The sequence below is a fragment of the Rhinolophus sinicus genome, chromosome 17 (assembly GCF_057876585.1).
Source record: "Rhinolophus sinicus isolate RSI-liver-muscle chromosome 17, RSI-T2T, whole genome shotgun sequence".
Lineage (NCBI taxonomy): Eukaryota > Metazoa > Chordata > Mammalia > Chiroptera > Rhinolophidae > Rhinolophus > Rhinolophus sinicus.
In genome coordinates this window covers 64509432-64534900 of record NC_142517.1, presented here as the reverse complement: position 1 = coordinate 64534900, position 25469 = coordinate 64509432, and the positions used below count along the sequence as shown (strand labels likewise).

Below are 25469 nucleotides of genomic sequence, written 5' to 3'. Positions count from 1 at the left end.
TAAGAACTGTGTTGCTAAAATATGCTAGCTAGAATCTAACTACATAAATAATCATATATAACTACATAATATATTAAAAGACCATGGTTAAAAAAATAGATATTTCCTTCCCAAGTTTAAAACACAAGAACCTAAGAGGAGCCATGTCAACCACAGTCAGTGTCCAAACACTCCCACCACACACACGCTCTGATGTTTTTTCCTATTTCACCTTGGTTTGATTTCCATGGGGCTCTGCTATGAAGATTGTTGAGGGCAGATGTTTGTGTCTTCTTGTTCTCGTCATACAGAGGCCAGTACCAGGATGTGAGAGGAGCTCAGAGGCCAAGCTGGGGTGGGAGGTTGGGACACGGTGTGATGGGAGAGCTCTGAGGACTCAGGATCCCTGCCCTTGGTCCGGCCTCGCTTCTGACTCTGTGTGACTCTGGACAGGTCTTTGCCTTTAAGGGCCAAGACCCCTCATCTATAAAGTACAGGGCATGTAAAAGATAATGACCAAGGTTCCTTCCACTTAGAACCTGCAGTGGTTCTCTGGCACTAATAAATATGACCAGGACCAGTTCCAATATTACGATCCAGGAATTTGGGTGATGGGCACTGGGAATGGGGGGTGGGAGATTATCATCATACAAGAAGATGTTGTTTGAGTGGTTCATGCCCCAAGAACTTTATAGATTGTCTGAAAGTTGGTTTTTCCCAAATAGCAAAAAGACAGAACGACATGCGGACAGAGGCATGCCACCAATGAGTAGGATGGAAGCAGCTGTTTGATTTCCTGGAAGAGAAGAGTTTGAGTCAGTTGCTTAAAGCCTATGCAGCAAACAGAGTTAGTCTCTCTTACTCACGCACCCCCACTTCTCCACCCTTTTCTCAACACTGGTCTACTGGCCGCCAGTCTGACAGAAGTCCCTTTGCCCCCAGATGTGTGGCATCGCGCTGACCGCAGAGTGCATCTTCTTTGTGTCTGACCAGCACAGCCTCTACCCGCTGCTGGAAGCCACGGACAATGACGACATCTACGGAGCTGCCTGGATCGGCATGTTTGTCGGCATCTGCCTCTTCTGCCTGTCAGTTCTAGGCATTGTAGGCATCATGAGGTCCAGCAGGAAACTTCTTCTGGCGGTAAGACCATAAAGCTCTACAGTTGTCTCCTGGACCAATTTTGATGGATTGTTTCTTCTTCCCTGAGCACAATGCCTTGACCTTTAGTGGGGAAAGGGGAACACAGAGTGTCATGGGAGAAGGAGGAGGAGACGCTCCCTGCAGTGAAGCTTGTCCAAGTGAGGGCAAGGATGCCCTCTGCTCTTGCAAGTCCAGAAGATTCCAGTGAAAAGAACCCAAAGGGAAGACACCTGAAGGTGACCCTGTTGAATATTTTTCAGATCTGTGTTTCTCTAACTGGTATCTTCATGCATCCAACTAGAACTGGTACAGCCAGGAGCTACTTAGGCCAAAGGAGAGACAGAGTGAGAACTTTATAATTAGATTTTTTTTCTCTTGACAATGAATAGTTTAAAGTATTAATCAGATTTTGATATATCAGGATATGAAATACAAAACATGCATGCATTATTAAGGGAAAGCATGACCTTTTTAGACATTTTCGAGCTCAAGGCTGATGACTTTGTGTGATGGCCTACACTCCCCATATTATACATTCACACTGCTTTTCAGGGACCCTCAAGAAGCTTGATGCATGCTGTAGACTACAGCCTCAGCTCCCACCTGCCTGTGGAGGCTCTAATTCTGTGCACCCACAGAGACAGTTTGGCCCCAAACCACAGACAGGAAGGTTGTACCCTGCCTTTGCAGAAGGAGTAAATTTGAGATATTTTGCAAAAATCGTCAGAACTAAGAAACCTCGGTATTAAGTCGAGTCATCTACTCTCTGCCCCAGGGTTCGAGACAGCAGTTTCTCACACTGTGATGGGGACCAGCCCCCCGCCCCTCCCTGAAATAATTCTCCACCGACCAAATGCTGCAAAACCCGAGTTCCACCTTTATGGAACCAGTCCAGCAACTAACCAGTGCTTGTTAGTTCACTTTTCCTGTGATCTGACATTGTCCTGGCACCCAGGGAATGTAGACCATTTACATTCTCTGGTTCCTTAGTATCAGTTAGTTCCAGGGCAAAAGCACCCACTCTTGGAGGGTGGGGAAAAGAATGCAGGGAAAGGGAGAGGAAGGGCAGATGTCCCTAGAGACAAGCTTCCGCTGCATCTCAGTCTCAGTTTGGGCCAGTCATGTGTGCCTGATGCAGCCAGAAGATCAGCTGGGAGCGAACATTCTTTACCATGCACCAAAAAGAGGAGCAGGACACCCTCCAACGGGCTGATGGAGAAAACACCTGCATCCCGTGCCTCCTTTCTGGAGTATCTCTAAGGGGGTTCTAAGGCTCTGAAGGGGAGATGGCCAACCCCTTGAAAAAGAGCAAGGCAGCAGCTAATACAGGTGGGGAAATGCTATGAGGCCTCTGAAGGTACTTCTGCTCTTTACTCTCCAGCCAAAGTTGTTCTCTGGGACAAGTTGTTGGGGCAACAGAGCCTCCCCTGCCCAGGGAGGAAGAATAGTTTTCCCTGCACCCCACCCCCACCAACACTGACCACAGTGCTCCTTCCCCAGAAGAACACAAGGACCAAAAGCATACAAGGTCTGAAAATTAAGTTCACGAACTTGTTGCAACGATGTTGCTAACCTTTTTTTTGATACCAGAGGGATTGTTCATTATGAATTTGTACCAACTAGACAAACAGTTAATCAAGTTTACTATTTGGAAGTGCTGAAAAGGCTGAGTGAAAAAGTTAGCTGAAAAGGACCTAAACTTTTCACCAACAATTCATGGCTCTTGCATCACGACAACGCACCACCTCACAAGGCACTATCTGTGAGGGAGTGTTTAGCCAGTAAACAAATAACTGTATTGGAACATCCTCCCTACTCACCTGATCTGGTCCCCAATGACTTCTTTCTTTACCTGGAGATAAAGGAAATATTGAAAGGAAGACATTTTAATGACATTAAGGACATCAAGGGTAATACAATGACAGCTCTGACGGCCATTCCAGAAAGAGTCCAAAATTGTTTTGAAGGGTGGACTAGGCACTGGAGTCAGTGCATAGCTTCCCAAGGGGAGTACTTGGAAGGTGACCGTAGTGATATTCAGCAATGAGGTATGTAGGACTTTTTCTAGAATGAGTTTGCGAACTTAATTGTCTGCCCTCGTGTGTGCAAAGCTGAGGAAAGCACAGACAGAACTCTTACAAAGTCCTTGTCCCAGATTCAGGGGTCATTTTTTGTTCAGATATTTTCCAACCATAAATAGGGACAATGTGGTATGAGGGCATCGTGTGTGCACAAACAGTTTATTCTCTTGTACTTGTTTTTCTTAGTTAAAATAGAAATGCAGGATACTGGACTGAGAAAGCTCTGTATTCAATGGGCATCAATTCTCTGGGGAAAAGGAGAGAATTGAGCTGATTAGCAGCTGGCACCAAGTCTTGCTCCAAGCAGCTGATCAGTGAGGGTTTGTTGAATAACTATGAAAATGATTGGATGATTATATTTATATGAATATACTGAAAAAATATATAAAAATTATTTGTTTAAAAAAAGTCTTTCTTTGGAGGCAAATGTAACTCTTTTTTTAAAAAAAAAAAATCTATTTCCCTTCCAGTATTTCATTCTGATGTTTATTGTATACGGCTTTGAAGTGGCATCTTGTATCACAGCAGCGACACAGCGAGACTTTGTGAGTACAATCTCAAAAAGCACAGAGCAAAATGATTGTGACAATCATCATTATCATCAGACGATAATATGTGACCTGTATTAAGTTCTTACTCCACACCATGCTCTCTAATAAGCACATTCATAAAAAAATATGTAATTTCACTCACAATAACCCTACAAAATAAGTATTATCACTACTATTATTTTATAGATGAAAAAAATGAGACTTAAGAAGGTACAGTAACATGTCCAAGGTTACACAGCTGGTAAGTGAAAGGGAAGAATCCCAAGTCCAGGCAGCGTGACTCCTGGGGCCCAAGCTTGTCTCCCCTATGCCCTTCACCACTCTGCCACGGCCATTGGCCCCCAGTAGGATGGTCAATAGTCCACATATCCAAGATCTCCTCTCAAGTCAGCATTTTTCTCCTTTCCTCCAATCCCCAGCCAAAGCCACCCTACAGTGCCTATCCACCCTGGTCTCACTGGGATTTCTTTGAAAATGGGGATTTCTCCCTACACAGGGACTTCAGCCACACAGAGCAGCCTCACAGCCACTGACTGCTTCCCTACTCAGTGCCTCTGAGCACAGTTTTACTCCAGGAGCTTGATCAGTGCCCCCAGCAATGGGCCGAGCAAATCATTTTTTCCTCCTTGGGTGTTAGTGTGCTAACACTCCCTCTTGTGTTGCCTCCTCCCTTCATAGTTCACACCCAACCTATTCCTGAAGCAGATGCTGGAGAGGTACCAAAACAATAGCCCTCCAAACAATGATGACCAATGGAAAAACAATGGAGTCACCAAAACCTGGGACAGGTTCATGCTCCAGGTAACATCTGTGTTCATGGGGAGACGACATTTTGTACCTAAACTAGTATCCAGAAGTATATGTATGATTGGGACAGAACACAAAGGGTGGGGACCACAGCCTCTAAGATGAACATAGGCAAGTTCATCTACTGCTCTTATTTACCAGCAGGGGAAAGGAGTTGTACCCATGACTCAATGGGACCCCTAAATCTATATTTTTCCACTCTGTTAGCAAGAACTAAGCTCTTCAAATGAAAATGAGAATGCTCACACATTTCAAAAACCCACTTACCAAAGTTTTAAAGCCCAGTTTGAAATAAGCTTGGGTCAAACATAACCATCTTTCCCCAACATGCTCAGGTCAAAATACAGGATGATTATTTTCTTTGGTAAGGTATCGTCCACAATCCAGTGGCAAAATAGGAAATGCTTTAAAGATGGTTGATTTATCATCAAGTGTGCTTGGATATGTTTATTCTAAAAGTTGAGAGATGCTTGTAGTTTTAATTTCTTTTAAAAAAAATTCCAGCAGGATTTATGAAAAGGAAGAAAAGCAATATGAATTTTGCTTTATCCTCTATCCTCCGTTCTATCCAGAGTGGATATTAGCTATGTGTTAATCGTTTCTTTCTTTCCTATATAGAGGCATAGCTGTGTGTCACCAAGTTTATATTATCTTTTCCAGTTTATTTTCTCCCATTATAAAAGTAATACAAAAATGCAATATAAAAAGTAGCTCTAGAAAATGTTTAAAATATAGAAAAGTAAAACAAAATGAATTACTCATAATTTCTTCACCACTAGAAATTTTAATTTCCTGATTCCCAGTTTGCTCATATGTAATATGAGAATACTTATACCTCTCTCGCATTGTTGTATGAAGTCATTAGTACTTCTTAAGTATTAGTATTTATTGAGGCTTTACTATGAACCAGGCATGAACTAATTTAATCCTCACAACAACTCTATGAGATAGGTATTTCATTTACCCCTGTTTTACAGTTAAGGAAATTGAGATTTGGCAACTTTAAATGACTTGTAAAAGGTTGCAGAGCTCATTAATGGCTAGTAAAGTAATAAATGTAAAAGTATTTTGCAAACTCTAAAATAGAAGTTATCAATACCTTCAGGCCTCGTGAGGAATTTTTAGTAAATATAAAATATGGTGCACTTTTCATATCTTCATTCTCCATAACACCTCAGTTGCTACACTGGTGTCTGTAGCAAGAACCATGGAAGAGAATTCTGTCCTTGTCGTCTGCTGACAGGACAACTGCTGTGGTGTGAATGGTCCATCAGACTGGCAGAAATACACGTCTGCCTTCCGGGCTGAAAACAACGATGCTGACTACCCCTGGCCTCGTCAGTGCTGTGTGATGAACAAGCTGAAAGAACCTCTCAACCTGGATGCCTGCAAACTAGGAGTGCCTGGTTATTATCACAGTCAGGTGAGTCCTTTCTCCCCCTAACACCTGCCAGAAGGTTCTTCTGCTCTTCATGAGGAAAATAGTGGTTCGCTGTAGGTAATAGTCTCTCAGTAAGGAATCTGCATCCTGTTTCCTGAACTTCAGGTGAACTATTTCCATGATTTTACTTATATGTGGAATCTAAAGAGCAAAATAAATGAACAAACAAAACAGAAACAGACACACAGATACAGAGAACAAACTGATGGTTGCCAGATGGGAGCAGGGTTGGGGGGCTGGGTGGAAAGGGTGAAGGGATTAAGAAGTACAAATTGGTAGTCACAAAATAGTCATGGGAATGTAAAATATAGCATAAGAAATGTAGTCAATAATATTGTTATAACTATGTATGGTGCCTGGTGGGTACTACACTTATCAGGGGAATCACTGCATAAATTATATAAATGTCTAACCACTACGCTGTACACCTGCAACTAATATAAAATAATAATGAATGTCAACTGGAATTGAAAATAACAAAATGAATGAAGTACTGACACATGGGACAACATGAATGAACCTTGAGGACATTATACGAAGTGAAATAAAACAGACACAAAAAGACCCAAAAAAAAGTGAATGCTAATCTAGGGCTGATCTGGAAAATTCTACATTTTAATAAAATTCACAGAACATGAGAATTGCAATAGCAAAATCCAACTTTGTTTAAATGAAAACTATTTGTACAATATAGAGAATGGGATTTCAAAAACTTCATGAAACAAAGATTTGCTCTATTTTTGCAAAATGTAAATTGGAAGAGATGATATGCAAAAAGAATGTTTTGCCAGTTCTAAAGCAATGGCAGTTGCTGAGGGTAAATGCAGTAATTATACATCCACATTCCTTACTAAGCAGTAATATAGGATAGTCTTAATAAAATATTAGATTGGCGATTTGGGTAGAAGATAATTGCCATACCGATGGTTTTTGAAAAAGTGTCTCTAGCCTAATATGATGATGGAAACTAACATTTATCGAGTACTTGCTAAATGCCAGACACCGTCCCAAGTGCCATACATGTATTAACTCATTTAATGTTTAACAGTAGGTGCCAGTATCATCCCTATTTTATGGATGAGGAACTGAAATACAGAGATTCCAATAAGTCCCTCGCCCAAAGTCATGCATCTAGTAAACGGTAGAGTCAGGATTCAAACGCTTGCAGTCTGGCTCCAGAGCACAGACTCTAAGCCAAGAAAGAACTTGGAAATAGTCCCAAAAACCCCTGAGGAGAATCCTCACACACTTATGGTCAGCCTCTGAAATGCTGTGCACGGCTTTGCAAGTAACCACTTTGAGGAAAGCTAGTTGTGTGCCAGTTCATTAAATAATTGAGAAATGTCAGGTTCTTTAGTCTTGGAGTAGATAATACAAAGTGCACATTCAGAATGAAGGACAGAGCACTGCTGATCATTTGGCCACACCTGGAATGGTGCCTGGACTAGGACTGGTTGCATTAATCCAGAAAAGGACAGGGGAGTGACACAGATTATTCTACAGAGTCGTTCAAAGCCAGGCTCATTTCGCTTTTCAGCAACATTATTTTGGCACCGTTTTAATCAGTTATATTCAGACTGCTATAAAAATAAAATGTATTGCCTGTAATCATAATATGCAAGATAATTATCACTCTCAGGAGTCACAGAACGCTTTCAATAATTCAACCATGGAACTGGCCCATGCTGACATATCTTGACTGGACTGTAATTGCATACAAACTGTATCATTCTTTGAAAGGCACAAAAAACGATGTCTGCCTTCAGATAATCACTTTCTCTCACAGCCACACTATGACATTCTAGTAATGTGGGACCACACACCTGTTTTGACAACTCTTCTAGCACTCACCCTTACGGGTCCTTGACCCCACCTTCTCCTTAACTTTTCCACTTTCACTACCCACCAGACACCACAACCACTCAGTGCTACCCCCCAACCAAATTCCTGATCCCGAAATTCCTCTCTCTATCCTGCGTTCTCAATCTCACTCATTCTTCAGCCTCAATATAATCTCTTATCTATTAATCTTCTCTAATTCTCCCCATCCCTTTCCCCAGATTCTCACACACTACTATTCTTTCTGAGTTATAGGTCTTGCTAATTCTCCTACAGCAATCCTTTTCCACAAAGCAAAATAGGCCACCCCAGTACCTCATACACTTCACTTCTATTATTACTGTTGACACATTGAACTATATTAGAATTATTTGTTTGCAAGTCTTTTTCTATGGGTCTTCTTGAAGGCCATGCATCATTCAGTTCTCTAACTTCAATGCTTAGCATAATGCCTGGCACAAAGCAGGCACCGATACATGTTTGGTGGGTGGACGAATTAAGAGGTGAATGGTTCTCGTTTTCACGTCCATATTGTAGCTTTTCAAGATCAACCTTGTATAAATGAATGCTAACAAAATTCTATTGTCTTTTTGTTCTCTATTTCATTTAGTTCTGCTCTGATTTTTGTTATTTCCTTTCTTCTGCTGACCTTGGGTTTCACTTGTTCTTCTTTTTCTAGTTCTTTAAGGTGTAACATGAGGTTATTTACTTGGGATTTTTCTTGTTTCTTGAAATAGGCCTGTAATGATATAAATTTCTCTCTTAAAACTGCTTTCGCTGCGTCCAAAAAATTTTGGTAGGACGTATTTTCATTGTCATTTGTTTCTATGTATCTTTTGATCTCTCCTCTAATTTCTTCTTTGACCCAGTCATTCTTTGAAAGTATGTTGTTTAATCTCCATGTATTTGTGTTTTTTCCTGCTTTCTTTTTGCAGTTGATATCCAATTTCAAAGCCTCGTGATCAGAGAATATGCTTAGTATGATTTCAATCTTCTTAAATTTGCTGAGGCTGATTTTATGTTCCAATATATGGTCTATCCTTGTGAATGTTCCATGTATACCAGAAAAGAATGTATAGTCTGATGTTTTAGGATGAAGTGCTCTATATATGTCAATTATGTCCATTTCTTCTAATGTGTCATTTAGGGGTGCTATTTCGTTATTTTCTGTTTGGATGATCTATCCATAGCTGTCAATGATGTATTTAAGTCCCCTAGTATAATTGTGTTTTGGTCAATTTCTCCCTTTAGTTCTGTTAGTAGTTGCTTGGTGTATTTCGGTGCTCCCTGATTGGGGGCATAAATATTGATGATTGTTATGTCTTCTTGTTGTATAGTCCCCTTTACTATTGTGAAATGTCCATCTTTGTCTCTTGTTATCTTTTTCACCCTAAAGTCTGTTTCATCTGATATCAGTATAGCTACACCTGATTTTCTCTAGATACCATTTGCTTGGAGTGTCAATTTCCACCCTTTCACTTTGAGTCTATGCTTGTCCTTGTAGCTGAGATGTGTCTCTTGGAGACAACATATGGTTGGGTTTAGTTTTTGATCCAATCTGCTACTCTGTGACTTTTTATTGGTGAGTTCAGTCCATTTACATTTAGGGTGATTATTGATATGTGAGGATTTCCTGTCATTCTATCTTTAGTTTTCTGATAAGGCTGTGTCTCCATTGTTTCTTTGCCATTTTGTTGTTGTCTATTATTTCTGTGTGGTGGTATTCTGTGATGTTTCCCTCTGTTTCTTCTTTTATTACAGTATATATTTCAGTTCTGGATTTTATTTGAGTGGTTACCCTTAAGTTTATGTAAAAGAAAGTTTGATATTTAGAGTATTCCATTTTCTTCAGCACGCTTACTTTCTCCATTCCCATATTCCGGTTCTGGCCTTTGCTCTCCCCCTTTTTATGTTTTGGTTGCCACAAATTGTCCCTGTTGATGGTGGCCGAATAGCCTCCTTTAGTATTTCTTGTAGGGCAGGTCGTGTATTAGAAAATTCCCTCAGGTTCTGTATGTCTGGAAAGGTCTTTATTCCTCCTTCATATCTAAAGGATATCTTTGCTGGATATATTATTCTTGGCTCATAATTTCTCTCTTTCAATAGTTTGAATATTTGGTTCCACTCCCTCCTGGCTTGTAGAGTTTCTGCTGAAAAATCTGATGATAATCTAATGGGCTTTCCTTTGTAGGTTACCATCTTCTTTTTCCTGACTGCCTTGAGGATTCTTTCTTTCTCATTGATTTTAGACAGCTTCAATACAATGTGCCTTGGAGAAGGCCTGTTGGGATTGAGGTAATTAGGTGTTCTATTTGCTTCTTGGATTCGAGGGTCCAGTTCTGTCCACAAGTTTGGGAAGTTCTCATCGACAATTTGTTTGAATATATTCTCTGTTCCCTTCTCTCTTTCTTCTCCTTCTTGTATGCCCATTATTCTTATATTGCTCTTTCTGATGGAGTCAGAAAGTTCTTGTAGAGTTCTTTCATTTCTTTTAAGTCTCAAGTCTCTTTCTTCTTCCATCCGTGTCATTTCCAGGTTTCTATCTTCGATGTCACTGATTCTTTCCTCCATCTGGTCAACTCTACTACCTAAGCTGGCTATTTCATTATTAATTTCTTCTATTGAGTTCTTAATCTCCAGAAATTCTATTTGCACTTCTTTTTTAAAATTTCAATCTCTTTCGTAAAATGCTCATGCTGTTCTTTGTGTTTCTGAGTTCATTAAACTGCCTTTCTGTGTTTTCTTGCATCTCGTTGAGTTTTTTCAGAACTGCAATCTTGAATTCTCTGTCATTTAAGTCACATATTTCCATGTCTTTAAATTCACTTTCTGGAGACTTTTCATTTTCTTCTTGAGCTGTCTTGTTACCTTGGTTATTCATGGCAATTACTGATTTATTATTTCTCTTCCTCAACATCTACAGGAGTGGCTTCTGCAACAGGTGATAGGAAGAGGTCTTTCTTTTGTTTTCCAGTACTTTTTGGTAGAATGTTTTATTTTCTCTCCGACTGCAGCCTTTTTTTTCTCTCTCACACGGTAGTGCTATATTTTCTCTGCACTATTCCAGCTTCTCACACAATGGGGGGATTCCCTGGGAGATGGGCTTCTCCTCTGTTAATAGTTCACCTGGGTCACAGGGCGCAGTGTCCGTGTGGGTATGCGGGGAGCTTTTGAAGTTCCAAAGCTCTTCCTACACCAGATTCAGAGCCCATATGTTTCAGCAGTTCTGTTTACTCCTACAGGAATCCACCCAGATAGGTGGGGCCAGGGGCAGGGTGAGTTGTGTGAGGTGGTCCAGAGCAATGGCAGTGACCACCACCACAGCCGGTCCTGCTTCCACAGCTCCCTCCCCTTTGCCAGAACTAGTTGGGCTGCAAATCTGTGTCTGCTGTCCACAGTTCTCAGGACAGCAAATATTCTGTTCTTTTGACCTGACACTGCTACTGTTCTGCTTCTAGCACCGGGCAGGTGGGGGTGGGGCGAGCTTTGGGAGGGTAGGGAGACAGCAGTTAGTCTCAGTGCCTAAGGCTTCCGTTCTCTGCTCCACAGTGAGGGCTTAAACCACTGTTTTCAGCCTTCTTCCCTCAGTCTTTTCTCCGAGGTCTCTGCCGTGAGCATTGGGTTCAGCCGTGTTATATGCTGCCCCCTCAGCCCTGTGGGCCATAATGGAGCCCTAGCAGTCCGAGTTCTTCCCTCTCCCGCAGCTGCAGTAGTTCCAGGATGCAGCGAGCTCAGAGCACTGAGCTAGGTCTGTGTCCTGTGCCCACGCGGCTCTGTCTTCATACTTCTTCCTTCCCTCCTCCCCCACTCACGCGACTCGCCCACCTTTAGGTGAATTCAGTAGTGGGCCTCTTTGTCTTGCCTGTCTGCTGTGCAGGGAGTCCTTTGCGGAGTTATAGTTGTTCGATTAGTTGTAGATTCCAGGGGAGCTTTACAGAGGCTCACCTCACGCCACCATTTTGATGACTTCAATGGAGAAGCATTTTTATTTAAAGACAAACAAATCAAAAACTAACTCTGCCCTCAAACAAATCATCAATAAAATCTTTTGGAACAGAAAAAATTCAAATTTTATTAAGAATATTTTACATTGCCCACATATTAAATATGGGGGGGGGGGAATGTGAGGCTAAAATAGCAGCACCTTTTTAAAAAGAAAAAAAAAAACTTTAATCGGAGGTAATTACAAAAAAAAATAGCAGTACCTTTGTTAGTTTGAATTAAAGACACAAATAAATGTGATATAGCAGTGTTATTCTATTCCTGGGCAAAGCACTGTTAATAACTGGCTGTCCCTGTGGATGTGGAAGTAGCCTCGCTATGTTAAACTGCACTTTGGTGCAGCATTGATTCACCCATCTCTGATGTCTTTCTTTCTGGTTCCTCTCCACTGATGTGGAACAACCCTCTCCTCCAGGGCTGCTATGAACTGATCTCTGGACCAATGAACCGACATGCCTGGGGAGTTGCCTGGTTTGGATTTGCCATTCTCTGCTGGACTGTGAGTATTTCCTGGCACACGTCTTCTTTCTGAAAGGACAATGATAAGGAGAGGCTTTGCGATTGCCCCTGTTAGCTCAAGCACACTAGACTGTCTGGAAACAAAATACCAAACCTGCGGGCTAGTCAGAAAGCTGCTGGCATCTGAGCAAGGACAGTGGCTGATTCCCCTGGGAGATGGGGAGTTACCTTCCTCTACCAGGGAAAGGATGTGCCCTGCTAACCAGATCCTCCTTCTTGTGGGTGACTGGGATGCACTTGCCTGCTCCTCCAGCTCTCCAAATCCAATTAATTAATTATAGTGAGATATCAAAGACTGCCATCTATCTAGACGACTCCTGCTGGACACTCATCTGCCTAGCTCCTCCCAAATAGCTGCCTCTGCCACCTGTCCTACTACCCATGTTATTGGATGCACAGCAGCAAGAGGGTAGACTGGTGGTTCTCAGGCCTGGCTGTGAATTAAAACTTCCTGGGACAGCTTGAAAAAAGAAAGCATGCCTGGATCCCAACCTCCGAAATTCTGATTCAGTTGATTTAAGGGAAGGCCTTTGTTTTTTTTTGTGGTTTTTTTTTTAAGATTTTATTGGGGAAGGGGAACAGTGTGTACTTCCAGGACTTTTTTTTTTCCAAGTCAAGTTGTTGTCCTTTCAGTCTTAGTTGTGGAGGGCGCAGCTCAGCTCCAGGGCCAGTTGCCGTTGCTAGTTGCAGGGGGCACGCAGCCCACCATCCCTTGCGGGAGTCGAACCAGCAACCTTGTGGTTGAGAGGACGTGCTCCAACCAACTGAGCCATCCAGGAGCTCAGTGGCAGCTCAGCTCAAGGTGCCCTGTTCAATCTTATTTGCAGGGGGCAGAGCCCACCATCCCTTGCGGGACACAAGGAATTGAACTGGCAACCTTGTGGTTGACAGCCCACTGGTCCATGTGGAAATCGAACCGGCAGCCTTCGGAGTTAGGAGCATGGAGCACTAACCACCTGAGCCACTGGGCCAGCACTTTTTTTTTTTTTTTAATTTTCCAGATGATTCTAATTTGCTGTCAGGCTTGAGAGCCATCGCATTAGGGAAGCAGTCCCAAGCATTTGGTTTCAGGACCCCTTTTGTCTCTCAAAAATTGTTGAGGACTCCAAAAAAGCTTTTGTCTTGGGGGCTACAGCTATTGATATTTACCCTATTAGAAATCAACATAGAACGTTTTTAAATACTCGTTAATTCATTTTAAAATAATAATAACAAACCAATGAGATGTTAGCATTAACAATATATTTTTGTGGGAAAATAGTGACTATTTTCAAAAAAATAGTGAGAAAAATGGCACTGTTTTACATTTTTAAAAGCTTGTTCAATGTGTTGCTTAATAGAAGACAACTGGATTCTCAGATTTGTTTTAATCTGTTGTACTACATTGCTTAGGTTGGAGAATTTGAAGAAAATCCATCTTCACAGAGATATGTAGTTGAAAAAAATAGGAACGTTTTAATAGACTTATATCTAAAGATGAGTTAATATTCTTCTTTTATACCACACAAAACTTGACAAGTCGTATTCTTAAGAGGGCTAGTTGCAATATGGAATGTGAAACTAGGTCAATGACCTATTCAGACTCTGTTACATTACAATACATTACATTGGTTTGTCTTGCACTTGGCATAAATCTTTTACCCACTCATGATTCTATAGCATCATGCATTTGTTATTTGGGAAAATATTGGTTCACTGTGTTATGCAGATCTTCCAAATGTTAGCCAATTTCTTTATGCAATACCAAGAAATTACATTCATTGATACTGCCAATTTGGAAAAGAACTTAAGCATTGGATGCTATCAAGCTCGTGGTGACAAATACAAGTTTTATGATTTTTGCTTAAAAGCTCAAATTTACCATTGGCAACAAATACTGTCAGTTGTTTTCCTTGAAGTGACAGACTTACTTTACTTTGTAAATTTTCCAGAAAATGTCTGCCAAACACCCAACTCTGAACAACAAGAACTCATCTGTTAGTCATTTTTTTCAAGTAAAAATGGTGTTTTGTTAAAAAAAAAAAGACTAGTTCTGTGCATAATTCAATCACCCAAATGCTATACCTCAAGATAACCATCATATTTCCATATACCACAAAACTGCTTTATGCATACTTCCTTTCTGTCATACAGAATAGTAAAAAGATATGTTCTCAAAGGTGAACATTTATGAAAATTTGTGATTCTATTGCCTCATCAAGGACAATCTCCAGTAAAACTGGCTTTTTTTTTTTTTTACTTCAATTCCATAGCAGTGAAGATTATGACTACTGATACAGTTTAGTGTCTCTGCCTTGAATCTTGCTAAAATAACAGCGGTTTTACCTTCCACTGCCTTTGCACCATCAGTGCAAATGTGAAAACAGTGAAAAGGGCAAATAAAACCCTAATATTATTATGTAAATACTCTTGACATCATTCATCAGGTGTCTGTGCATCACACTTTAAGAAACGTTGGGTTTCGGGTGAGAAACTGAGTGAGGAAAAAGGAAAGGAAAATCAACTTCTTTGAGAGAACTCCTATGATCCCTTAATCCACCTTCTTAGAAACTCCCACCATACCCTGCACATACCTCTAGCTGGGAACCACTCCTCTGTGATGTATTATCTCTGCCCAAAGCAACCAGCTGCCCTTTGTATCCCCAGGGCCTAGCAGAGCACGTAGTAAGTGCTTGAAAACTTGTTGAATGCATGAAAAATGATAGCTGTGAAGTTTCTGTTGTGCTATGCTAGCAGGAACTATTGCGTAATGTTTAAAGGCTTTTGAGGATCTTAGAATTCTAGACCAGTTGAACATTTGATATTTCTACAAGCATCAAATGGACTAGACTCCGGATCTAGTAAGTCCCCTTGAAATTCAAAATAAGGAAGGGAACTGGATATATTGGAGGCCTGCTATGGACAAGTCATCATGTCAAATACTTTTAAGGTTAAATCCCACAACAGTAGCTAGGTAGGTAGCCAGACTCCCATCTTACATGGAATAGAGAAATTCAACAGCATTCTTGAGAATCGTGCTTAAGAAGGGTTCTTGGGCATGTCCAGTTCATTATTGCTCATAGTGGGCTATTCCGTAGTGGTTAATCAGATAAACTCTGAAGACAACTGCCTAGATTTGAACCCAAGCTTTACCACCTACTAGTTCTATGACCTTGGGAAGTTACTTATCTTCTCTGTGCCTCAGTTTGTCCATAGGGTTTTGGAAGCATTAACCTGAGTTATAAGTGTAGCACTTAGAATAGTGCCGGATGTATAGTATGTTATCAATAAACACTAGACACTATTATTATTATTCTTTCATTACCCAGTTCAATCTTCTAACTCTGGGACAGGTGAACAAGACATTATTATCATTATTTTATAGATATAGGGAGTGACTGATAGGTCTGCAACAGAACCTAGATAATTCTAATCCCTTGCCTGAGGTGAATATCTTAAATTCTTTGGGGACAGATGTTCCAGGTCACAAGCATTTTTGGAAAAAGAGAGAGTGCCCTGGGAAGAGAGGTTCATACTAGAAGCCAGAAACTCATATTCCAAAATGGTACACGCTAGAAGTAGGAATCCACTGGAGGGTCATAAGCCTTGATGAGAATAAGAAAGAATTTCCCCCAGGAAACTAGTTTAACTGATGTTACTTAAAGGCAAGATTGCCCTTAAATAGCCCGTGTCGCCGAAACCTGAATGAACCTAACATGATTTTTTCCCCAAGTATGAGAAGTTTCTAAAACAATTCCTTATTAATTTTTCCTTGTTTTATTTTTCCCTTTGTATTCCAGTTTTGGGTTCTCCTGGGTGCCATGTTCTACTGGAGCAGAATTGAATATTAAGAATTCAGTGTCCCCCTAGTACCACCTTTCCCCAAGGACTCTGGATTTGCTGCTGGACCTGTTCTCTCCTAATATTCCACCTGTGTGCCCCACAGGTACACCTGCATTCTCACTCAAGTTGCCGAGTCAGCTGGTATTGAGTTCCTTTAGGCTCTCAGGCTCCTGAAATTCTCTCCACTACTAGGTCTATGATTCTGCAACATTTTTATAGACTGTAGGAAAGGGAGAATTTGGAAGTTATATAATAACTACTCTTGTACCTGTTTATTTTTAATTTGGAGGCATAAAAACATTCACAGGGATGTGTGTTATCACCGACAGCCAAGTTTATATTTGGACAGCAAATCTGCCTATATTTCTCAGGACTTTCTAAAAGATCTTCAAAGGCTTTCAGTCATCTCAGTATTGGCCAGGTGAGAGAACTAAGGAAAAGGTGCTGAAATACATCTTTTGCCTTTTGTTCTCTGGTGGCTTCCATCTACGGAGACTCAGGTGATTCTTTTAATGTCACCTTGGGATAATTTTATTCTCCAGAACAATATATGATCTTGAGTTAACAAGGGCTGAAATTTCCTCTTGGACGTTATAGAGCAATATGGTTTAATAACCTCAATCTTGCATTAATTAAAAGTATGTGGACTTTTGGGGAGAAAGTAGAGGTCTGTTATCTATTTACCAGTCTCAACTGGAAACACCTTTCAAGCAGGGGAGGAAGCCAGCTATTAGATGGGTGATTTATGGTGGTTTTTGTTTGCTGTCAAAATATTTCTCTTCTGAACTGTTTCCACCTGTGGTCCTGAAGGAAGTTCTTATAACCCAACATTTGTCTACTCTTATAAAGAAGACTTTTAATATGTTCACTTTCTTTTGTTTTTACCAGTGTCCTAATTGGTCATAAATGAGTCTAACAAAGTGGGTTTTCCAACAGAAGAGCTTATTGAGTTCATGGGAATTCAGGTTTAAGAGATGAAAGTGCAACAGGGTGTGGTTTCCTGATGGACACCAGTAGCCCTGCTGTACATGTGGGAATGTGGGATGAGTACTCCTTGTAACTGGTTGGAACTTCTATGTTTACTTTTACTTTTTGCTCCTGCTACACTTAAGCCCAGATGTGGTGATGGAGTTGCTGCTCCTCAAATCCTTCTCCTCCTGCCCTTGGAAACAATGGAAGCATCTATGACCCCAGCTACCAAACTGTGTCTCCTATGAAGAAAACATAGCCGTCACTTCAGGGTCCCACTCCCAGCTGACTCAGTCACAAGGAGTACTCATCCCACATTCCCGACCAGGTTCCTATGAGTGAGGCTGAGCCCTGGGACAGGAGAGAAGCAGAGGGTCTCTGTGTCACACGGGGCGGCCTGTGGGGTCTCAGCTCCCGCTCCCCACATAAGAACGCAGGATATGATGAGGCCAAAAAGGAACATCCATGGAGCCATAAGTAGGGGAGTCATATCACTATAGTTTCACTGGTGGCTGGGTTGGAGACACAGGAGGCAGGAGCCACGGAATCCACAATCCACACTGCCACATTCCTCCGTGCTAACTGCAATCCGCACTTGCCAGCCACCATCTTCTTGCTAGCCCCCATTTTCTGCTAGCGTAGCCACAGCAGTTATATTAGTGGCCAATGGCTCACTGGTTACAGCTGATGGCCAACTAGCCAGAGCTGATGGCCACCTACTACCTACGCCAGCACCTTTCCACGTGAGGCCGAGAGCCTGGACACTGCTCTGTCCCCACACTCTGCCAGGCACCTGGGGATAAGGCCAGGGTAGCAGCCTGATCCCTGATTCCCAGGAGGGGGCCACAGGTTCATGTCCCAACACACAACCAGCTTGCCGCCCCTGCCTTATCTATCTCTCCAGGATAGGGCTTAGGTATCAAGATAAATGCCAACATGCACTTGTCTGAGAAGGCACTGTCTGTGGTCTTTTAGACGAGGAGAGGAGAGAGAAGGAACTTTGGGCAAAGCTTTGAAATGCCTCTTCCTATCCATAGTCTCTGTGTTCCTTTCCATACTCACATACTCTGTGTTCTGGTGCCTTTTTCCTTCACTGCTAGTTAGGTTTTCCTGTGCCCTCATGCCCTCCACGGGCTGAGCAAAACCACACCTGCCTTCCCTTCCAGGGCTTTGAGCTCCCAAATTCACTCCACATACAAAATTCCATTCTCCTTTTGATTTGATCTCAACTAGGTTACAGGAAAGCTTTTTTGAAAACTATCTCATACCAAGGACTGACTGACAGTTAGTCCCCACCCTCTGAATCTTCTCTGCAGGTTTTTCCTTGACAACTGAAATTGATCTTTGGTTAGTGAAATCCTAGGGAGCAATGGGAGCAGAAAGAGCTATTGTAGGGCAACATGGCCCACCTGCTGCTCCTTAAATCTTACCACCTGCCTTCTCTACCAAGAAGTAACTAGAAAGAGAATGAATTTTCAGTTTGCAGCTGTCCCTACCCCCTCCAGCTAGCTTCCTACCTAGAGCCTCAGCCTCATCCTTCATAGAAGATGCAAATTACACTGTATGTGTGGACAAGCTCTGCTTGTTCCAAAACCAAATAAGGCCTGAATGCAGGTACTATGTCCAGGGGCCCAACACTTGGGGAGGACACACTTTTCAGCTGAGACAGACCCAGACCTGAGGAATCCCCTGCAGAGTCCAGCCACTCAGGACTCGTGTGCTTCCCGCTACAGAGCCCTCAGTTGAACCTCAGGGCAGTTTCTGCTCTGCCCAGTTCCTGCTTCCATACCCCTCCGCCTTCGCTGGAAGCCCAGCTTCCCCCCTCTTCCTTCTGGCTTCTGAGATTGGAAGGGCGGCTCACAGTGAGATCCAAGCCACAGTTTAGAGGGAGGCCCAGACCCAGCCTCACCAGACCGGGGAGGGGAAGGAGAGCAGGAGAGCGTGCTTGCTGCTAGCTTGCTGGGCTTGAGAGACATTCAGACAAAGCCATGTTCCCACTTCAACAGTCTGTCCACCTACTTAGTAGGTGGGCAAAGAACAATTATTATGTAACACTAGAAATACGTCAGACTAACTCTGGGGTAGGTTTTACCTGATTGCAACACCAGACGGGTCATCACGCGCTCTCTTTGGCTGTTTCCTCTGCAGATTGCTGCTCAGGATCCTGGTGGGATATTTACACTGCATGGTAGAAAGCCCACAGCTCGTATTATCCGATCTGTAGCTTTTCTTCTATATCAGCTGGAATAAATAGGAACTGCTTCTATTCTAAGTGACAGATCAGGTACTTTCTAGATACTCACAAAGAAAAGAGGAATAATAATAATCACCTGAATTTGAAAATCTTATCTCCTCTCTTCCCCATCCCCACCCCCAACCAATCTGATTGACATGCTGGGCTGTGGGTGAGGAATTGGAAACTGAGCCAGTTTCTCATTTCTGTTGACTGAACAATTTCCTTTCTTTCTCTACAGCTAGTATTTCCTCTAGTTTTTCTTCCTGTTTAACCTCACCCAGATTCTTATCACATCCTATACATGAGACTAAATCAAAGAAGAAACCCAGAGGAGGTTAGTTGTGAGCTATTGCGTTTGCTTTCATGGGTGATATTTTTGTTATAAGGCTCAAGTGGCCACATCCAATGAGGAGATCCAAAAACACCTTGGAAAAAGGTACCATTCCTGAGAAATTCATGGTTCCCAGACCCTTCACAACCAACCCTCCCACCAGTCCCAACCAACTCCCAACACACACACACACACACACACACACACACACACACACACACACTCGAAGGAAACGAATAGCCAAATCCTAGATTTAAGGAGAAATGGTAACTTCATGCCCTATGCTTCTACACTGCATTCCTCTTGAAAAAGAAAAAAGACCTGCCCCTGACATATAGAAGCTAGCCTAACTAGGCCATCCTGTTAGGCTGTTAGACGTAAATAATCTCATACAATACCAACCTCATATAAGGTTACTCTGTGACTAAGGTAAAATGAGACAAAGCAAGGTGTCGTGCGGGGCGGCCTGCCGGGCCTCTGGTCCCGCTCCCCACATAAGAACGCAGGATATGGTGAGGCCGAAAAGGAACACCCATGGAGCCATAGGTAGGGGAGTCATACCACTATAGTCTCACTGGAGGCTGGATTCACACGACATGCGACATGCTGTCCGCTTTCTGCCAACTGACCGACTCTCCTCGACTTCACTCGACTCCACTCCCTAACATAGCCGCGGCAGTTATATTAGTGGCCAATGGCTCAAGGGCCACAGCTGATGGCCATCTACTACCTGAGCCAGCACCTTTCCACGTGAGGCCGAGAGCCTGGAAACTGCTCTCTGGTGCTCTGTCCCCACACAAGTCCACTTCATAATTCTGTCTCAGCACAGACAAAAACAAGGTCACAGCACCACCACAAAATACCAAACACAGACTTTCTTGTCTAAAATGAGTGGCTACTTGTGTTTCCTATTGTAGCTCTCCGCCTGCTAGCCCCTCCCTCTGGATAAGACGTATTGAGATGCACAGTCATAGAATCATCCCGGCTTTCTGACAGTATCCCATATAGAGCGCACCCTGCTTCCTTAGACCCTCCCAAAATAACCCAACCCAAACGCAAATGCTGTGATAGGTTCTTTCTAATTCCCTTTTCTTGAGACACCTCGTGGTTCCCCATGGTGTATTCTCATTCACTGCAGTGAGTCACAATCTCAATTTAATTATCACAGATGTGTTCCTAGGGGTCTTTGGTTAAAGGGCATGAAGCTCTCCAAATAGCTGCCCATCCTATTACCTCTCTTTGTGTATTTGTTGTCTGTTATTATGAAGTAGTTAAGAACAGGTGCTTTAGAGTGAAACACCTGGCTCCAAATCCCAGTTCTGCATGACTTTGGCAAGTCACTTTGCCTCTCAGAAACTGCTTTGGAAACTGAGCCATCAGGTCTATCCTCACACGGGACTGGGAGAATTCAGTAAGACATGCAAAGAGTGCATTAGAATGACTAACAGCCTGGAAGAGATACCAACAGGAAGTCATACTGTTACTAGAGAGTGGGCCCTTCTCGGCGCGATATCCAGGTTCTTGGCGTCTCAAGCAAAGAATTGAACGAGATACTGAGGTAAAGTAGTAAAGAGCAGTTTATTAGAAGAAAAAGTACACGTCAAACTTCAAAGAGGTAGAAGCGGACCCGCGGACCCGAGCAGTGGAGACTGGCTCAAGGGCCATTATTAGAAGAGAAAGTACACTCCAAAGGGTTTGGAGTGGGCCCTGAGCAAAGGCATGGCTCAAGAGGGGGTTTTGTCTGGGATGAGCTGTTCCTCTCCAGGTGTGGGACCACTTGATTGACACCTGTGATTGACAAGGGGCTATTACCGTATCTCTTCAGACTGCACATGTTCTCTGCAGTTTGAAATTGTTAACTCCAAGCTGATTGGCCCTTCCCCACTCCACCTGAGCTGATAGTTTTGGTGGGCTCTGCAGCTTGAATCTATTTTGTTAGCTATTAAAGTTATTTCCTCTGGCTTTGTTATGGTCTCAGCCTTAATCTCGTTCACCGTGGCCATGTCCATGACTGCCTATGGTTTTTCTATCTCAATACCATAAATCTGGTCTGAAGAACTCTGCTTGGCCCATAATCCTGGGGAACATGCCAACTAATGTCATCTTGCTTCAATTTATTGCAATAAGCTTAATGACAAAATGTACTCGTGCAGATTAACTGGCTCTCAAACAACAGCTATGAGTAATAGCTTTTTTAGCAAAATTCATACTCGATAGTGGAAGAATGTCCTAGGGTCACCAAAATAAGGCATTTTAATGGCTACATCTCAAGTTCTGTTTATTATTTCTAGAATCCTAGCTACAAATTAGATGTCTGTCCATGCTGCCCTCACAGAAAAATCTCATAATCCCCTGACAATGTGATATTCTATGGCGGGGAAGGGGGTGGGGGGGCGCGGTGGAAGGTGTTGGAGTCAAGAGAGACCTGAGCTCAAATCTTATCTCTTCCTCTTACCAACCTTGGGAAGTTACTTACTTTGAATCTGTTTTCCCTGTGCAGTATACGTATATACCTACAGGGCTATTGGAAAGATAAAATTAAAAAAAACACAGGGAAATTGACTAGTAGGAAGCAAGCATTCAGTTATTGTTATGCCCCACCCTTCACCAACCTCTCTCCCAAGGCCCAAAATTACATACACACACACCCCACACATGTACATAAATATCAATTTTATTTGAGTTTTCAACTTCAGCAATTGTCAATGGCACAATGGATCCTCTGCCTGTACAGGTGTCCATCCTGTGAGTGGGGCCCCTCAGCAACATTTTTGTGAATACTTTTGAGACCTCTCAGCAGGTATAATATGGTCTTCAAGGTACTTAAAACCAACCAAGGAGGCAATAGCTTAAATATATAAGGTACTCAGGAATAGAATTTTAAAAAGATATTGGAATGTGGTTCGCACAAGTTGTGAAATGTATGTGAATCCGCTCCATCTTGTGGGACACGTTAATGGCTTTTGACAGGGACTGTATATGTATAGGACTTGGGGAAAGTGGAGGTTTTGAGTCTGGCAGAAAATGTCTCATCTCTCCCAGGAGCATTTTGGCGTCCCCAAGCTCTGATAGGAGCTTGAGTCAAAGTGAAGGTGCTAATGGCAGAAAAACCAGGGAGGGAGTCTGGAAAAAAGTTCAAAGAGACCAAATGAGAGCGGAACATACTCTTTAGGGTGCAGAAGATACCGAAATTCTCTAGGAGCAGAGGCACGGATATAGATTCAGGAACACAACCTCTCAAAGAATGAGACAAGCCCAGATAAAGGCATCATAGTATAACCGTCTTAAAGTCAGAAGGCCTGAGTCTGCGCCCTGAGTCTGCCACTTACTAGCTGTGGGACTTCTGGCAAGTCCCCCACCTATTTGGAAATTCCATTTCTTCATCTACCCTACTTATCTCAAGAGTCAACAGGATCAATAAAGTGTGTGTAAAAACACTGCAAATTGTAAAGGGCTATAAATATGAGTGGTAGTATGAGAAAACAGCAAAAAACTTTTAAGGGGCACAGTCTTCATGCTAAGTAAGCATTTGTGACGTCCAAATAGACTGTACCCATACAATCCTTCGCAATTATGGGAGGCATATCTACAGTACTAAAAATACTTGGCCTCTTTATGGCCATTGACAATGAGAAATACCCAGGTCAGGAATTAGGGGAAAGCTCAGTTCCTTGGAGACCAACTCCCCTGCCCAGCTATGACGGAAGAGCAGGAGGATGGCAGCAAAGACCAAGCAAGCAGCCACATGCGTCCAGCCAGCCACAAGATTTCACGTCCCAGTGCACAGTGGGGAAATAAAGGTCTTAAACAATGATCTTCCTCCTGATAATGAGTCATTTAAATGACTTGTACATTATCTTGGTTGAAAGAATTATCTGAAGAAGAGTAATAGGCATAGTACAGTGATGACTAACATTTTTTAAAACGCAGATGCCTTAATAGCTGAAAATACACAGGAAGATTCCACATGGTACTAACTATTTTGTTTCCATTGCATGAGAAATTGAGTTCTCAAATATGGATCTTCAAGTTCCTTGTACACATTGTTCTCTTCCTTTACCCTCCCAACCATGACCAGGGACCCTGGCATAAGCTATTAGCTATTACATAGTTCAGTCTGTATATGATTATAATTAAGAAAATTGGAACAGAAGACTACCAAAAGATTCTGCAGAAAAGAGAGAAGAGCAAGAGGGGGAGAAATACGAAAACCAGCATTCTTTCTGTGCTAGATAAAGAGAGAGAAAAAAAAATACAGCTATCACTTGAATTCAAGTTAAACCAGACCAACCCTAGGTAAAGTTCCTGTCTTTAAAATGCATTTTCCTTTTGATAGGATAGGTAGATAGAAATGAGCAGAAGAAGGAGAAACTTAGCCCCAGTTATTAGGTTGGTGCAAAAGTAATTGCGTTTTAAAAGGTTAAAAATATAATTGCAAAAACGCGATTACTTTTGCACCAACGGAATAGCCCCTTGCTGCAGCTCCTACTTGGGTGAAGACCCCTTGCAGCTGCCCAGTAGGACTCCAGGTTTACACACGTCTAAATCAAAGAGGTTTGTTGTTAAAAGTCAGAGAAGGGAGGAACACATCCTGTTTGTCAGGACCACCAATACCTTACTAGCCCAACAGGATTCCAGGTTTACACACACCTCTAAATCAAAGGGGTGTGTTTACACATGCCCTGAAATCAAAGAAATGTATTGTTGAATGCCAGAGAAGGGAAGACTAGGCACCTCAGGTGGAGAAAGAGAGATAAGAGAAGTAAGAGGGGGAGGCAATTCTACCCATAGAAATAAAAACCTTCATGCAATGTAAGGCGAGGCTGTTTCCCTCTCTTCGATCAGCCTGCTCCCTATCTCGGAGTGTACTTTCTTTTACTAATAAACTTCTGTTGTTTATTCTGCACAAAATTCTGTCTCTTGATTGAAGTCTTTCCTTCAAGAAGAGCCGAGGTACAATGTCATTTCCCAGTTAACACTTTGGAATTCTCCTTCCTCACTTGGGCAGTGACTGCTGTCTTTCTTGGGAGCCCCCAATCCTCCCTCCCTCTCCGTTTGGGAAGGATATTATTTACACTTTTTGCCAGGCACTCATTCATGTTAAAGTTCAACAATTAAAGTGTCATATAATAATGATAGATTGAGAGACCCTGAGGCACAGTTGTGTAATACTTGCTTAAGAACACCCACATCTACATTATTAGTGCATCCATTTACCTAGGCCAACAAAATATTTTTCTTTCTGTTCTGACTCAGTATCCATCTCCTATTACCTTCCTTAGATTATCCTCCCATGTCCCTGCACCCTCCCCAGGAAGTTCAGCAGTGTGGTGGCTTCTCTGCCAAATCACTGCCACTACTCAAGTCCGAGTCATGACCCCACCTTCCTTCCAAATGAAAGGCTTTCTAAGCTTCAGGCTCCACCCCTTCCTGTCCTATAACCAACCAGGTGTGCCCCTTAGGCCATTATTGATCATGAAAAAGGAGCAGACACAGGAGGATGAAGTGAACAAAACCATGTTGTGGCCCAGGAAACTAGACGCAGAGGCACCTGCCACAGGCCTGAAGCTGGTTGTACAAGGAGGCTGTACACAGGAAGAACAGGAGAGAGGAACAGAAGGATGGAGAAGAGAGGGAGTGGGAGGGTTTGGTCTCATTCGCTTTGTTTTTAAGCTGTTTAGGATTATGGATACTGAAATGAATACATCTACAGGCCTCACACAACAGTAAAAAACAAGATGGAGCACCC

At 42.4% G+C, this 25469-nt stretch overlaps 1 protein-coding gene across 4 annotated transcripts in view; it reads left to right on the top strand.

Annotated features, from left to right (window-relative positions):
- The window catches only part of UPK1B (uroplakin 1B), a 29365-nt gene extending 12313 nt beyond the window's left edge, over positions 1 to 17052 (top strand). For 2 of the 4 annotated variants that reach the window (XM_019729693.3, XM_088794605.1), the window contains exons 3-8: positions 922 to 1122; positions 3674 to 3748; positions 4433 to 4555; positions 5805 to 5984; positions 12259 to 12342; positions 16142 to 17052. In XM_019729693.3, the coding sequence (XP_019585252.1) occupies positions 922 to 1122; positions 3674 to 3748; positions 4433 to 4555; positions 5805 to 5984; positions 12259 to 12342; positions 16142 to 16192 (714 nt within the window). In that variant the 3' untranslated portion in view covers positions 16193 to 17052. Of the gene's footprint in view, positions 1 to 921; positions 1123 to 3673; positions 3749 to 4432; positions 4556 to 5804; positions 5985 to 12258; positions 12343 to 13189; positions 14997 to 16141 lie in introns of those variants that run through there. The other 2 variants (XM_074331569.2, XM_074331568.2) reach the window with 2 other exon arrangements.
- The last annotated feature ends 8417 nt before the right edge of the window (positions 17053 to 25469 follow it).